Raw genomic sequence first — 12,559 nt, forward strand, 5'->3', positions numbered from 1 at the left:
GTGGAGAAGATAAGAAAGGGAGATAAGAAAGAGAGAGGAGAAGGAGATGAGACCTGTGCGCGTGCCTGCGAGCCCCTGTGTTTTGTCCCGGTTGGAACCAGGACAAAAGCCTCCCCCTTATCCCAGTTGGAATTACTAACCGCGACTAAATCACGAGGGGCTAGTCTTGGTTGATATTTACAACCGGGATTAAAGCCCCCTCTAGCGGTGGCCTTCGATGGCACATTTTTGACCCACGACTAAAGACGCTTTAGTCCCGGGTCCAATATTAACCGGGACAAAAGGTGTTGAATGGAAGGTCAGTTCTCTACTAGTGTGGGCCGCATCAGGCTGACCCAAAAACCATGCCGAGCTCGGGCTGGCCCGGCATGCTGAGATTGCGGCCCAAGCACTGGCCTGAGCATAGGGCCAGCCCAGCCCAGGCATTGCCCTCGTGCCGGGCCGTGTTAGGGCAGGGCTTTTTGGGCCGGGCTTCGTGCCGCCCAGCGGGCCTGGCCCACGTGGCCATCTATATTCGTCGGTCCCAAACGGTAACGGTCGGATGTCACATCACCACCACGCCGACGACTGATGCATGCAAGTGTGTGCGCGCGCGCCGCCGTGGCCGTTGGCAAGTCTGCGATGCCGCCGGCCGGGACTCGATCGGATGGATGCGACGCGCAGGCAAAAGGGGCGATGGACTGACGGATGCCACGGGCCGGGTGCCAACCAACCAGCGCCCCGCCGCGCGCGCGCCCCTGTGCGGCGAGAGCGACGGCCGGCGGCGGCGGCACTCCGTCCCCGCGAGCCGCCGCCGCGGCCGCGACAGCTCTCCTACTAGCTAGCCCCTGATGTGTGGCCAGAGCCTGATCACGGGCTCTCGTACGTCTCCCCGGCCCGACGCTACGGCGAGATACGACGAGCGAGCCAACGTGCCCGCACAGGCGAACAACGGCAATGCAGGTTGCTTGCTGTCATCAACGCACTGTAGCCATGTACCCTTGCTACGCCTGAGAGGCCGACAGGCGAGCGAATCAGCAACGCGCAGCGCCTACACGCAGGCACCCATCAAGCTGCAACTGACATGTGGGCTCCAGCGCCACATCATCTGATGGCCCCACATGTCAATGACGGCCGGCATACACTGGCACGTACGGGGGCTGTACGTCGTTTTCGGCAGGTAGATCGAGCTAGCCGTAGAACAAAACTCTCTCTTCCAACGCGCTAGCAGACGGGGAGGCTTTTGCGACGAATGGCGGTGCAGTGCAGGGAACGCATCTAGCGACAGCGAGACGCGCGAGTGCGTGACGGTTCGAGCCGGCAAAGCTGCATCGATCGGGGAGGGGGATGGTGGTGGTTGGCGAGTGCGCGCGACCAGGTGGTGGGGGCTCGGCCGGGCGCACGGGGAAACGGGACAAAACGCGCGTGCGCGGGGGCGCCATGAGAGCCGACCGGCACGGCGCCCAGGGGGGCCCCTCCTCCCCTCCTCGCCCCTGGCCGCCGCTCCATCCACCCGCTCCCGTCCGCGCCCCCGCAGATGCCACCGCGCTAGCGCTAGCGCTAGCATGTCGATCTCATGTCTGCCTGTGCCCTCGTGCCCGCCGCGCTCCGCGATTTCAGCTCGATCGCTTCGATCTCCCTCCCCCGGCATGCCTCGTACTGCAAAAGCACACGCTTTCTTGTGACATCCATGGCCCTTGGCACGGTCGGGGACAGGATTCTTCCAACAAAATCGATCAATCCATCATGTTGGCAGCGACGAAACTAACACACAAACCTGAGCAAAGAAACGCTCGATTTTCCCCTGCAAACTAGCCGCGTCGAGGAGGCGGTTTTATTGGCCAGCCAGCCACGGGTTTCTACAGCTTGGTGCTCCTGTCGCGCTACTGTATGTACACTTTCACTAATCGATCCGCCGATGGACCTTCAGACAAGATCGAACGCCAGCTCAGAAGTACTCGAAGCGTTCGTCGGGCCGGACGGGGTTGTAGGGCTCCTGCCGCTCCTTCCTGCTCATCATCATCACCTTCTTCTTCTGCGCCGCGGCCGCTGGCGCCACCGGCGGCGGCGGCTTGGGCACCTCGGGCGGCCGGACGGACCTGACGAGCGCCCAGTTCACGCCCTTGAAGAACTGGTGCCGCTTCACCTCGGCGGAGCCCGTGCACCCGCCCAGCCGCTTCTTGGGGTTCTTGGCCAGGAGCTGGCTCATGAGGTCCTGCGCGCGGAGGTGCTCGTCCCACTCTCTGCCGCTCGCCGCCGCCGCCACCCGCGGGAACGCCAGCGGCTGCTTGATGATGTTGGCCAGGGTCTTGTCGTTGCTCTCGCCCTTGAACGGCGTCCGCCCGTAGATCATCTCGTACATGAACACCCCCAGCGTCCACCAGTCGACGGCGCTGCCGTGGCCCTGCCCGGAGATCACCTCCGGCGCCAGGTACTCGTGCGTGCCCACGAAGGACTTGGACCGCGCCGAGACCGGCTCCACCACCACCTCCGGGTTGGTGGTGTCGGCGGCGGGCTCCGACGACGTCTCGCCGTCGCCGCCGGGACGACTCGGCGCGGCCTCCTCCTTTGCTTGGCACTTGTGCACGCCCTTGAAGAGGCACGACAGCACCGGCTGGATCGGCGGGACGCAGGACGGCTTGGCCGCGTCCGCTCGCCCGGCGGCGCTGCCATTGTGGGGGTGGCTGTTGTGGCGGAGAAGCCTCGGCACGACGTCGCACTTGAGGGAGAGGTCGAAGTCCGAGAGCATGATGTGGCCGTCGCCGCGCACCAGGACGTTCTCCGGCTTGAGGTCCCTGTACACCACCCCCATCATGTGCAGGTACTCCAGCGCCAGCACCGTCTCCGCCACATAGAACCTGCCATCAGTTCACTGTCAGACAGAGATACATAACCTGCCGTACGTTCACGCGAAACCAACAGTCTATAAGCAAAGTTATTAATATACTTCTCTTCTTTTCGCACGAAGATAAACATGCCTTTAAATTGCATTCAACAATGATTCGGAGAGGATAAATATCTCCTGATTGTGCGTACAGTGGATCAGCATACATGTCACTATACATGCAGCTCAAATCATTAGCTTACATGAAGCCCTAGTGGTTCAAACAGATCTGCTTGGTAAGATTGACACGGCAAGACAAAAAGAGCCTGCTGAAAGCTAGCACCAATGCACATGAAAAGAGGATCACTAGCTTAAAGAGCTATGCTTTTACAAAAGTGACGCTGAAACAAAGCTTAGCTTGACCCTGGAACAGAACTTTACTTACCGTGCCTCAGCCACAGATGTGAGAGAAAAGATGCTCATGCAGTCATGGGAGTTTTGTAAATGGATAATACCTCGCCGAGGAGATGCTGAACCGCCTCCCGGGCTGCCGTTGCCGGGCCACATGCAAGTCGCCGCCGGGGCAGAACTCCATGACGAGGCAGGCGTAGTGCGACGCCTCGAAGTCAGCGTACAATGTCGGCAGGAAGGGGTGATCGAGCGTGCGCAGGATCTCACGCTCCACCTCCGCCCGCCGCAGCTTCTTGCGGAACGCCAGCGCGTCCTTGTCCACCACCTTCATGGCGTACAGGCACCCCGTCGACCAGGGTTCACGCAGCTGGCAGAGGTAGACGTTGCCGAGGTCGCCGCTGCCCAGGCGCCGCACCAGGCGGAAGTGCTCCAGCCCGATGCGGCCAGCGGCAGCTCTGACGCGCCTGATGGCCTCCCACTCGGCCTGGTTCGCCTTGTGGGGCTTATGGCGGCATGACGAGGCTGGTGTGTCCCAGCCTCCGCCGAAGGAGCGCACCGAGACCGAGCTGGAGCTGCCAATGTCACTGATCCAGCTCCGGCGGGAGCCTGGCGCCGTGAGCGAGGACCGGCTGCTGTCGTAGTCGGACTCCTCTCTGATGGTAGCCATTGAGGCTCTAAGGCAGCAAGGCAATGCAATGAGAAACCAAAGAGAAGCTAGGACCTCCTCTCTACCTCCCAGCTCCCTGTTACTATATAAGCAGCTGTGGACTGAGGGTGCCATGAGCTAATGTGTGGTCGTGTGGATGGCAAGTTTAAAAAGGTTTAAAGTCACATAAGCCAGCTTTATCCTGTAGAGTATCTATTGTTAAGTATATAACTATTCCCCAGGATCTAGCAGAGTTGATTCACCTTTTTCTCCACTTGCATGGATAATTATATAGGCAAGAATCATTGCATCATTGGACCCCCAAGGCTAGTTGGAAACTACCTGGTTCAGTGTCCTCAAGCAGCTAGCTGCACTGCACCAGAGTAAACCCAAGCAGTAAGTATAGATGGGTAAGCATATTTTGAAGAAAAACGAGAGAGAAGAAAACTGGAATCGTGCAATGAACTTTGTAGCAGTGCAGGTGCAAGCATGGTGACATTGCTTTATGCCTGGATGGATGGGTCACATGAAGAACCAACGGCCAGTAGGCTGCTTTGTGATTAAAGAAGAGAAGATAACTGCTAAAGCTTTGCAGTTGAAAGTTACACATGCATCGCCCGTGCAGAAGCAATAACACAGCCACCTCACAACTGCTGAAATTATATAAAAGATGCTTACCCTTTCCTTCCTCTGCTATCCTCCCACTCCTTCCTCCTTTCTTCCTCTTTTGGTACATATCTTTAAGGGTTCATGTGATTCCATTTAGTGGCCACGTCAACCACCCAAGCTTTCCACCTATCTGTGCCATGCCTTCCTGTTGCCATTGCCCAGGCTGGTCACTTCTGCGCGTGAAGCAGGAAGGATACAATAGCATTAGGCCAAGTCTTGTTTGTGCCAACAACAATCCATGTTGAACCATGACTAGTGTTGAGTCTTGCAGCAGGACATTTTTGCAAGGCACTATTGGGCAAGTGAAACATTTGGGCACCCAGGGCATTGTAACTCGCCATATGTACAGTTGCGGGACCATAAGACAAAACAACAATTAGATGAAAACAAAGAATACAGGCATCATAGGACCAGGAAAAGGCCCGCTCAATTGTCATGTCAAGCTAGCAGTGAGAAATAGTGTTTCAGTTCTCGTCAGGCATATCATGGACCAAGCATTAACGCCCAATTGCCTCGGATTTTCTATGCTTTCTGGAACCTTTTTGCTTCTGCCAGTACCAGCACAGCAGCCATACGTCATATATACGCCCAGTATCAGGTCAATGTATTGTACGATCCTGCCTGTTCTCTCACAACAAACATAGCAGAAACAATGCAGCATGAAGAAGTTGCTGGGGCAGCTCCAATTGGGATTGTGGGAACACTGAGAACACCAAATCTTGATGGCAGATCTGCCGGCCAACACAATGTCTGGTCGGTTTGGACAGACCCCTTTTGCAGTTTGTGGATGCTATCCGCCAATAGTTACTTACAACTGTCTTTCGCCCAAAAATAGATACTTGCAATTAGCAACTGAGTAATCATGTATGTCTATGCATCAAACATTAAAGCTTAAAGGGCTGTGTGATCCTCTGCTGCATTTAAATTAGAGATCCCCTTCTGTAGATTCTTGAAATATAATAAGATGGATTGTTACTGGTCCAAAACACAGATACATACCAGAACAAACTCATCAGTCATCAATGACAACCTGCATAGGAAAAACCACCATGTTCACAACTTACAATGCAGTAAATAAAGAACTGGGCAAGAGCAAAACTGACCAAGTGAGGGGAAACTATAGCTAAAATCGTCAAGAAAACTATATATAAAAAGACAAGCTCCATCCATAAAGAAAACATAAGACAATGGCGATTGATCTCACAACTTAAGCATATGCATCAGCATTTATGTATGAAAGAATGCAATTTATGCAATTACATCAAGCAAATCATGCGATCACATCAAACAACTAAAAGTAAACTTGTTAGCTACCATTCAGCTAAGCATGGATGCGAGGAGTAATCACATTCTGGAGTATTGTGTGCCAGGGGATCACTCTCTAGAGCCACATCTACTTTTTAACTTTAGAGGACGAAAACCATTGGGAAACACAAGAGAAAAGGACTCCTACTGTAAAGCACAACCCAATGGAATCATTGCCAAACAAGTCCAATTCAAAAAGCGTCCTCATCAGGGTGAAAAAGTTTTGTTTCCCGCAATCATTCCAACACTGTAGGTTACCAGATACCCTTACCATTGCTTGCAGAAGAGCTGCAGTAATGCGTGGCCACAATGCAGGTCCACACTCCACAAGAAAAAGGTAACAAGACAATAATAGAAGGAAGAAGGGAATATTCATCAGAGGAGCTGTCTAATCAACAGGATCGTGATATAGCTTAAACCTCTCACTGAGGATGATATATTTAATCGTGGCTTGTGTACTACTCCCTCCGTCCCAAATTACTATTCATTTTGACATTTCTATCTAGACATGCATACATGTAGGTCCATAGCAAAAGCTACGTATGTAGAAAAGACAAAACGAATAGTAATTTGGGATGGGGGGAGTACCACTCAACTGTATTAGTAATCCATGAGTCAATGTACGGTTGGAACTGGTCCCCATACTAAGGACAATTGTTTACATAGAAAATGATTAACGGAAATAAAAGTATGATAAACTAATGCTGACAGCTTGAACAAATGGTCCCAGGTCAACAGTGTCTAGAATTTGTTTTTAGTGAGGCAACAATACGTCTGCAGAAAAAGACTTAACAGTTAGAATCATTCTGTCATGGGCCAAAACTGCAACCCATAAACAACAACTTATCAGCACGTTTCCTGACTTTGTCTGAGTCAGTGGTCCACAGACCACAGTAGAAAGAAGTAGAAACTAGAAAGTATGCTGTGAATACAAGCAGTTATGGACACTTGCTTGGTTTCCAACTAAAATAAATATGTAGCTACCACATGGAACATATTGTTAACGTATATACATGATGATAAACAATATTATAAATGTAGAATTGCGAATAACTGATAGATTGAAACTCTAGTTCTTAAGAAGAAATGTGATGGAAAAGGTAGAACATGTGAAGGAAAAGGTAGTAATCCATAAGCACAAAATAATGCAGGGTCTTAAGACTCACAAACATTTTTAGGATTCTTCTTTCAGTACGAAACATGTATAGAAAAAAAAATGCTGAATCAATTGAAAAGAATAGGCTGGACGCAAGGATTTCAGATCGGCAGTAGGACTACCAGGAAATTTGAAATGTCAATGTAGGGTACTTGCCCATTTATAGCTACATTGGAATAATTTTATGAGGTTGCTCCAAGAAATTCCAGCACTTAACACAAGGTCTTGTTTAGAGGTTTTTTTTTTCTCAAAACACCCTCTTTTACAGTACCCACAAAGCTGTGGGCCTATGCACCCTTTACAAGGTATATAAGGAACAACTTAAAGGCTATCTTTCTTCTAGCTCTCTACCTTGCTATGCCAACTCATTCATGGTTTTGTGGTGGCAGGTTCAAAGATTTTGCTATTCTAAACAGAGATTCTCCTGCCTCATGGTTACATATGATTTATGCTCCAAGTATATGGGGAATAAGAGGTACTGTAAAGCTTCACTTCGTTGCCTAGCAGCATACAAAGCACATACAAACCAGTTACCCCATTCTGCATCTTTTACCTTTTCTGTTTGGCAAATGACTAATCTACGCATAATAATCTAAGAATAACTAGCGGTGCCGGAAGTGCAATATTTGATCATTAGCAAACCAGTGATACCACTATGACATGTTAATAAGAACTACTCTTTCGCTACACTGTAGATGCAACACAATCAAGCACACTCTTTCGCTACACTGCGCACTTCATATGACAACTCAAGAGCAGTTTCCTTACACAATCAGATCACTGTCTCGCCGCCCAAAGATGCACCATCATACTAATCCTCTACCTCCGATGCACCAAATCACCTACACATTGGCCCAGATTACACGCGAAGGCGATGCCCGCAGCGACACCGTCTTACTCCACTCCAACCAGTTCCAAGGGGGGTTGAACAAGCAAAGAGCACGCACCTCCCGGGGATTGAAGAGGAAGGAAGCCAACAGTAAACGCCCGCTGCGAGATCTGATCACCGGTCGGCGCAGCCGGCGGCGGCGGCGGCATAAAACCGCCGGAGAAACCTCGTCGCTGCCGCTCCGAAATGGAGGACGGTTAGCTTCCGAGTTCGGCCTCCTGTCCCGCGGGTTAAAAATGGGCCGTCTCTGGACCCAAACTGGGCTTCTATCCCTAACTCACTAAATAACTGGGCCATATCTGGTTCGGCCCGCTACAAGGAGAATGAATGGGGAAATGAGGTTCGATTGGGCCTGCTCCGCTGCTCGTTCTTCTCATCGACTTCCCTTCCCTTCTCCTTCGCCGCCGTCTCCCGACCCCGGCGGCGCCGCCCCCATCCGGCTCCTCCTCGCCGTCGATTTCGTCTCGGTTAGTCTCCTCCTTCGCACACTTCACCCGTGTCTCCTTCTCGCACCCGACCCCGGGGAGGCCTCCTTTTCCTCAATTTGCGTCGTCGAGTCGTGTGACGACGGCGGGAGAATCCGCGCACCATCACCAGTTCACCACTACGGTGGGTGTGGGGTTCCTTGTCAGGCGGATCAAATTATCTGCCGATAATTCTCTCTACTCTCTTGACATTCTCTAGGGTCTGGGGCCTATTTCGCTCTATCGCACAAGCGGTTCCCTTCGCGTAGCGCGAGTTCGTTGTTATTGGCTGGGGTTTAGTTGTTGATTTTCGGTTAAATTGGTGGATATTTTGCTCAATCGCGGTGTTTGTTGCCGTATATTTCTTCTGCAGGATACCATGGCGAGATTAGTATCCACCGCCCTCGTAAGGGGACTCATGAGATCGTCCCGCGCATCGAGCGCAGCTGTAAGGCTAAAGGCTCTTCTTGTACCCTTCCTTTGACATTGACAATTTAATGTGATCTTTGTCTGTCAATTAGTTGGGACTCAAATCGTGAGCCTTTCAAGATTTGACGCTCACATGACATGTGGGTTAGGCAGTTAGGGTGTCAAATGTTGAAAGACTTGCAAATTGAGACCCAAATAATGAAATTTCTTGTCACTAAATTCTACCATAGTGAGTTTTTTTTTTTTGAACAAAACTATAAGGAGATTGTTTGAGTTGTGGTGATCTTAGTTTCCGCTTATTTCCTTCTGTTGTACTAGTGCATCAGGGGTTTGGAATTGCTGACTTTTGCGCAATTATCTCTATTCCGAGTTTCTGATGTGTGGTTGATTAATATTCGATGCAAAGTTTTCGGACTTCCAGCACATTGGTTTTATTCTTAGATTCTAATGGGCAATCGATCAACTAGTTTTTGGAACTTTAGTGCACCTGCAACATACACCTAGTTGCCAATAGTAATAATGTATTTGGACAATGTAATGTGCTGTTTAACATTCGTGTGGTCTCCATGGATAAGTTGGAATATATTTCCATTTGTGTTGCCTCATGGTTTTCACTAGGTAAATGTGTTATATGTTCCATCTAATGAAAAGAAATGTATTAGCAGGATGTAGCCACAACCTTTTTAGGTTTGGCATTAGATGTACTTTGGTATTGGTACCTTAACTTTTAAGTTGGTTATGGTCTAGTATCATTCTCTGGTAGGAACTTCTAGTTTCTTTTTTTTTTGACCGAGCAATTTCTAGTTTCTACACCTGCATTTCTAAAAAGGAAGTTATTCAACCTTTGCACCGGACTCGTACCCCTGCGGTATAGTGTAAGAGTTAAGCTTCCTTATGCCCTACTTGATAAAGAACCCCCAACCTTACACCACTAGAATTTGGCAAGGGGTATACTTTTACCTTTTGTCTGAATATGGGTCGTGCATTTTATGAAATTTATCACTTTGCCCAATTTAAAAAGGAGCATACTGAGGTGCGTGTTATATTTAGGGTCTGTTTGCTTCGCGTCCGCATCGTGCTGCGCCATAACTCCAGCGTGCTGCCTTAACTTAGCTGACTGTTTGGTCTACGTCCAGAGATTTGGCGTGCCGCACTTCCGTAGTAGAATCTACGTTCATTTTGCTGCCAGAGCTCGCCAAAAGTTTGGCGGACGATTCATCCGCCAGACTTGCGGCGTGGCTGCAGTTGCGTTATGGCGCAGTCTGGTTGCAAAGCAAACAGACCCTTAATGTTCTATTAGATTTTACCTTCTGATTTTCATTTTGAGTCCTTTTCTGTTTTGCATGATAACTGGAAGAGCAGGCTGTTTCACGACCAGCTATCCAGCAGTTTATGAACTACTCATCAGGTCTTGGCGGTGCTCCTAGTGCAAATGGGGACTCAATGACAACACGAGTAGCTGCTGATCCCGATACGCATCAAGATTTTCAGCCAACAAGCAAAAGTTCAGAGATGTCTTTTGATGACATTGTTGCTCAGGTGTACATTCTGCTTTACTAATGAGCTTTTGGAACAATTTGGATCAACTCATTTAACATTTTACACAACTAGTCATAATCTGAAGCTGTGGTTCCCACAATAAACACCTTGGCAGGATATCAAGGAGCACCCTGTCTTGATCTATATGAAGGGTTATCCTGATGCTCCTAGGTGCGGATTCAGTGCATTGGCAGTGAAGGTCCTCCAGCAATATGGTAAGTTGTCTCTGAGTTCTGATTTTTTGAATCAATGTGCTCTTTAAATTCTTAAGTCGGATATTGTCTATTGCAGGTGTCCCCATCAGTGCTAGAGATATTTTGTCAGACCTTAAGCTCAAAGAGAGTGTTAAAGCATACAGGTAAGTTGGCTTACTATAATATTATGTGTTGTTAGATGTTATGTGGTAACTGCTTGTGTCTTCAAAGGAAAATAGAACTGATCTGGGATGGATTATCTCCGTGTTGGTAAAGGAAACGTTGTTTTAGTTCAACCTAAAGACTCAAGAGAGAACAAGCAACATAATGATATCTGAAAAATATAAATGGAAAGAGAATGAAATTTCAGAATGAGCAAAATGGATTCTGTTAGTTGACAATGGAATTTGGTTTCGTTCAGGATATCCTCATGTCAAAATAAATCAGTAGAGTAGCATCTGTGAACAGTCAGTCCTATATTATGACGCGTGTTTCAGTCGCACTTTTTTTCCTGTTGAATTGTGGTGTATGAAAATGGGATAAATTAGAATCATTCAGCTGGTTCTTATGCCACAATAAGTTAACTTTTTCGAAGAACCATACCAGAATCAGTTAATGCTTGCACTTGGTAAATTTCAATATTTACTTTTTTTTACAGTAACTGGCCCACATTTCCACAAGTATTTATCAAAGGAGAGTTTGTTGGGGGATCCGATATCATACTCACAATGCACCAGGCAAGTTAGCTCATCATGGCAGGTTTAATTTAGTTACTGGATGTTCTGGGTAGCGTGGAACTAATACCGACTTTTTCTTTGCAATTTTGTTCAGAAGGGTGAACTGAAGGATCTGCTTGGCGATATTGCACCAAAAGGCGAACAAAATGGTTCGTCTTGAAACAAGCCATAGTATTCCAACGCAGATTTCTTAGACTGGATGTTCTTTCTCAGACAACGTTGATTTTCCTCGCACTGTCAGTGGCTTCGGATACGAATTTGTGTTCGCTGTTTTGGGATAAGTGGAATGGGTTGGATTCATCCCACTTTTGTGGGTTGGCATCTCGTGTTTGGATGAGAGGGATGAGTTCGTTTCAATCTTTTGTTTGGTTGAAAGGGTTGAGAAGGATAAGATGGATGCTATTTTAACACTGTTAGTAACGGGTTTCACCTATCAGCTGCGGGGCTCATCTGTCATCCTCTTTTCCATCCATCCATCACGGCATCCTCATCCCCCACCGCGCTGGCCTCCCGCATCGTGCCGGACTCCCCTGCCACGCTGGACTCCCCCATTCACTCCCCCACCACACCGGCCAACCCCGTCCTGCGCTGGCTCCAGCTCACTCATGCAGAGTTTACTCGATTTGGGCAGATGCACTCGATCCGCGTGGATCGAATCCGTTCCAAACTAATTGGACCCTCAACACAAGCTAAACTCCACGAGTAACGGAAGTTGTCATGCTCGATAAATAAATACTACTGCGCGATGCTGTTCTTTGATGCATCGTGCCGACTGCCTTAGCTTGAGCTTGATGATGCCCAGGGCTCTTTAAGTTGCTTTTCTTTTGAACAGACTGTTCGAAACGTATAATCAGCCTGTGACATGTTTGTACGCTCCAAGGGTGCATTCTTTTCTGCAAAATAACTCTGTTTGCTTTATCCCACCCTAATTAATTTGCTGCGTTGTTTTACCAGAACAGATCTGCATCGAAATGTTGCACACGAGTTTCTCCAAAAAAAATGTTGCGCACGTACTCGTATAAGTACATGCGCGTACACACACGTAGGCATAGTGGTACTGGCAGTCATGTAGTGCAACGGCATTGTAACAGCGATAGCATACGGTTGTCGTAATAGACAAAAAAGATTATTTGATTTAAGGCAAGACACACTGTAACATGTATATGTGTAGTTGTGTACAGTGTACACAGCGACATAAGCGACCGGTATATGTGTAGTTGTGTACACAGCAAGCAGTATTACGCACGTAATCGACCGGGTATATATACAACAAGCAGTCCTCGATATCGAAATGAGGAATCAAATAGGACAACAGAA

The 12,559-nt window shown here is 48.8% G+C and overlaps 2 protein-coding genes across 3 annotated transcripts; one reads left to right on the forward strand and one right to left on the reverse strand.

Moving 5' to 3' along the window:
- Positions 1-1,757: 1,757 nt before the first annotated feature.
- Positions 1,758-8,066, reverse strand: LOC117854543 (protein kinase PINOID 2). Its single transcript, XM_034736770.2, has 3 exons — positions 7,938-8,066; positions 3,319-5,559; positions 1,758-2,837 (listed from the first exon to the last, which is right to left on the reverse strand). The coding sequence occupies exons 2-3, from the start codon at positions 3,993-3,995 to the stop codon at positions 1,928-1,930; spliced, it is 1,587 nt and encodes a 528-aa protein (XP_034592661.1). The 5' UTR covers positions 3,996-5,559; positions 7,938-8,066; the 3' UTR covers positions 1,758-1,927.
- Positions 8,067-8,190: 124 nt separating this feature from the next.
- On the forward strand, positions 8,191-11,678 carry LOC117854545 (monothiol glutaredoxin-S4, mitochondrial). 2 transcript variants are annotated; one of them, XM_034736772.2, is made up of 7 exons: positions 8,191-8,346; positions 8,717-8,791; positions 10,135-10,311; positions 10,427-10,526; positions 10,603-10,669; positions 11,164-11,242; positions 11,337-11,678. In XM_034736772.2, exons 1-7 carry the CDS (start codon positions 8,203-8,205, stop codon positions 11,400-11,402), a joined length of 708 nt encoding a protein of 235 aa, XP_034592663.1. In that variant the 5' UTR covers positions 8,191-8,202; the 3' UTR covers positions 11,403-11,678. The 2 variants fall into 2 exon arrangements, with proteins under 2 accessions (XP_034592663.1, XP_034592664.1); XM_034736773.2 differs by lacking the exon at positions 8,717-8,791 and having other exon boundaries at positions 8,198-8,346.
- Positions 11,679-12,559: the final 881 nt, after the last annotated feature.

The sequence above is a fragment of the Setaria viridis genome, chromosome 5 (assembly GCF_005286985.2).
Source record: "Setaria viridis chromosome 5, Setaria_viridis_v4.0, whole genome shotgun sequence".
NCBI lineage: Eukaryota > Viridiplantae > Streptophyta > Magnoliopsida > Poales > Poaceae > Setaria > Setaria viridis.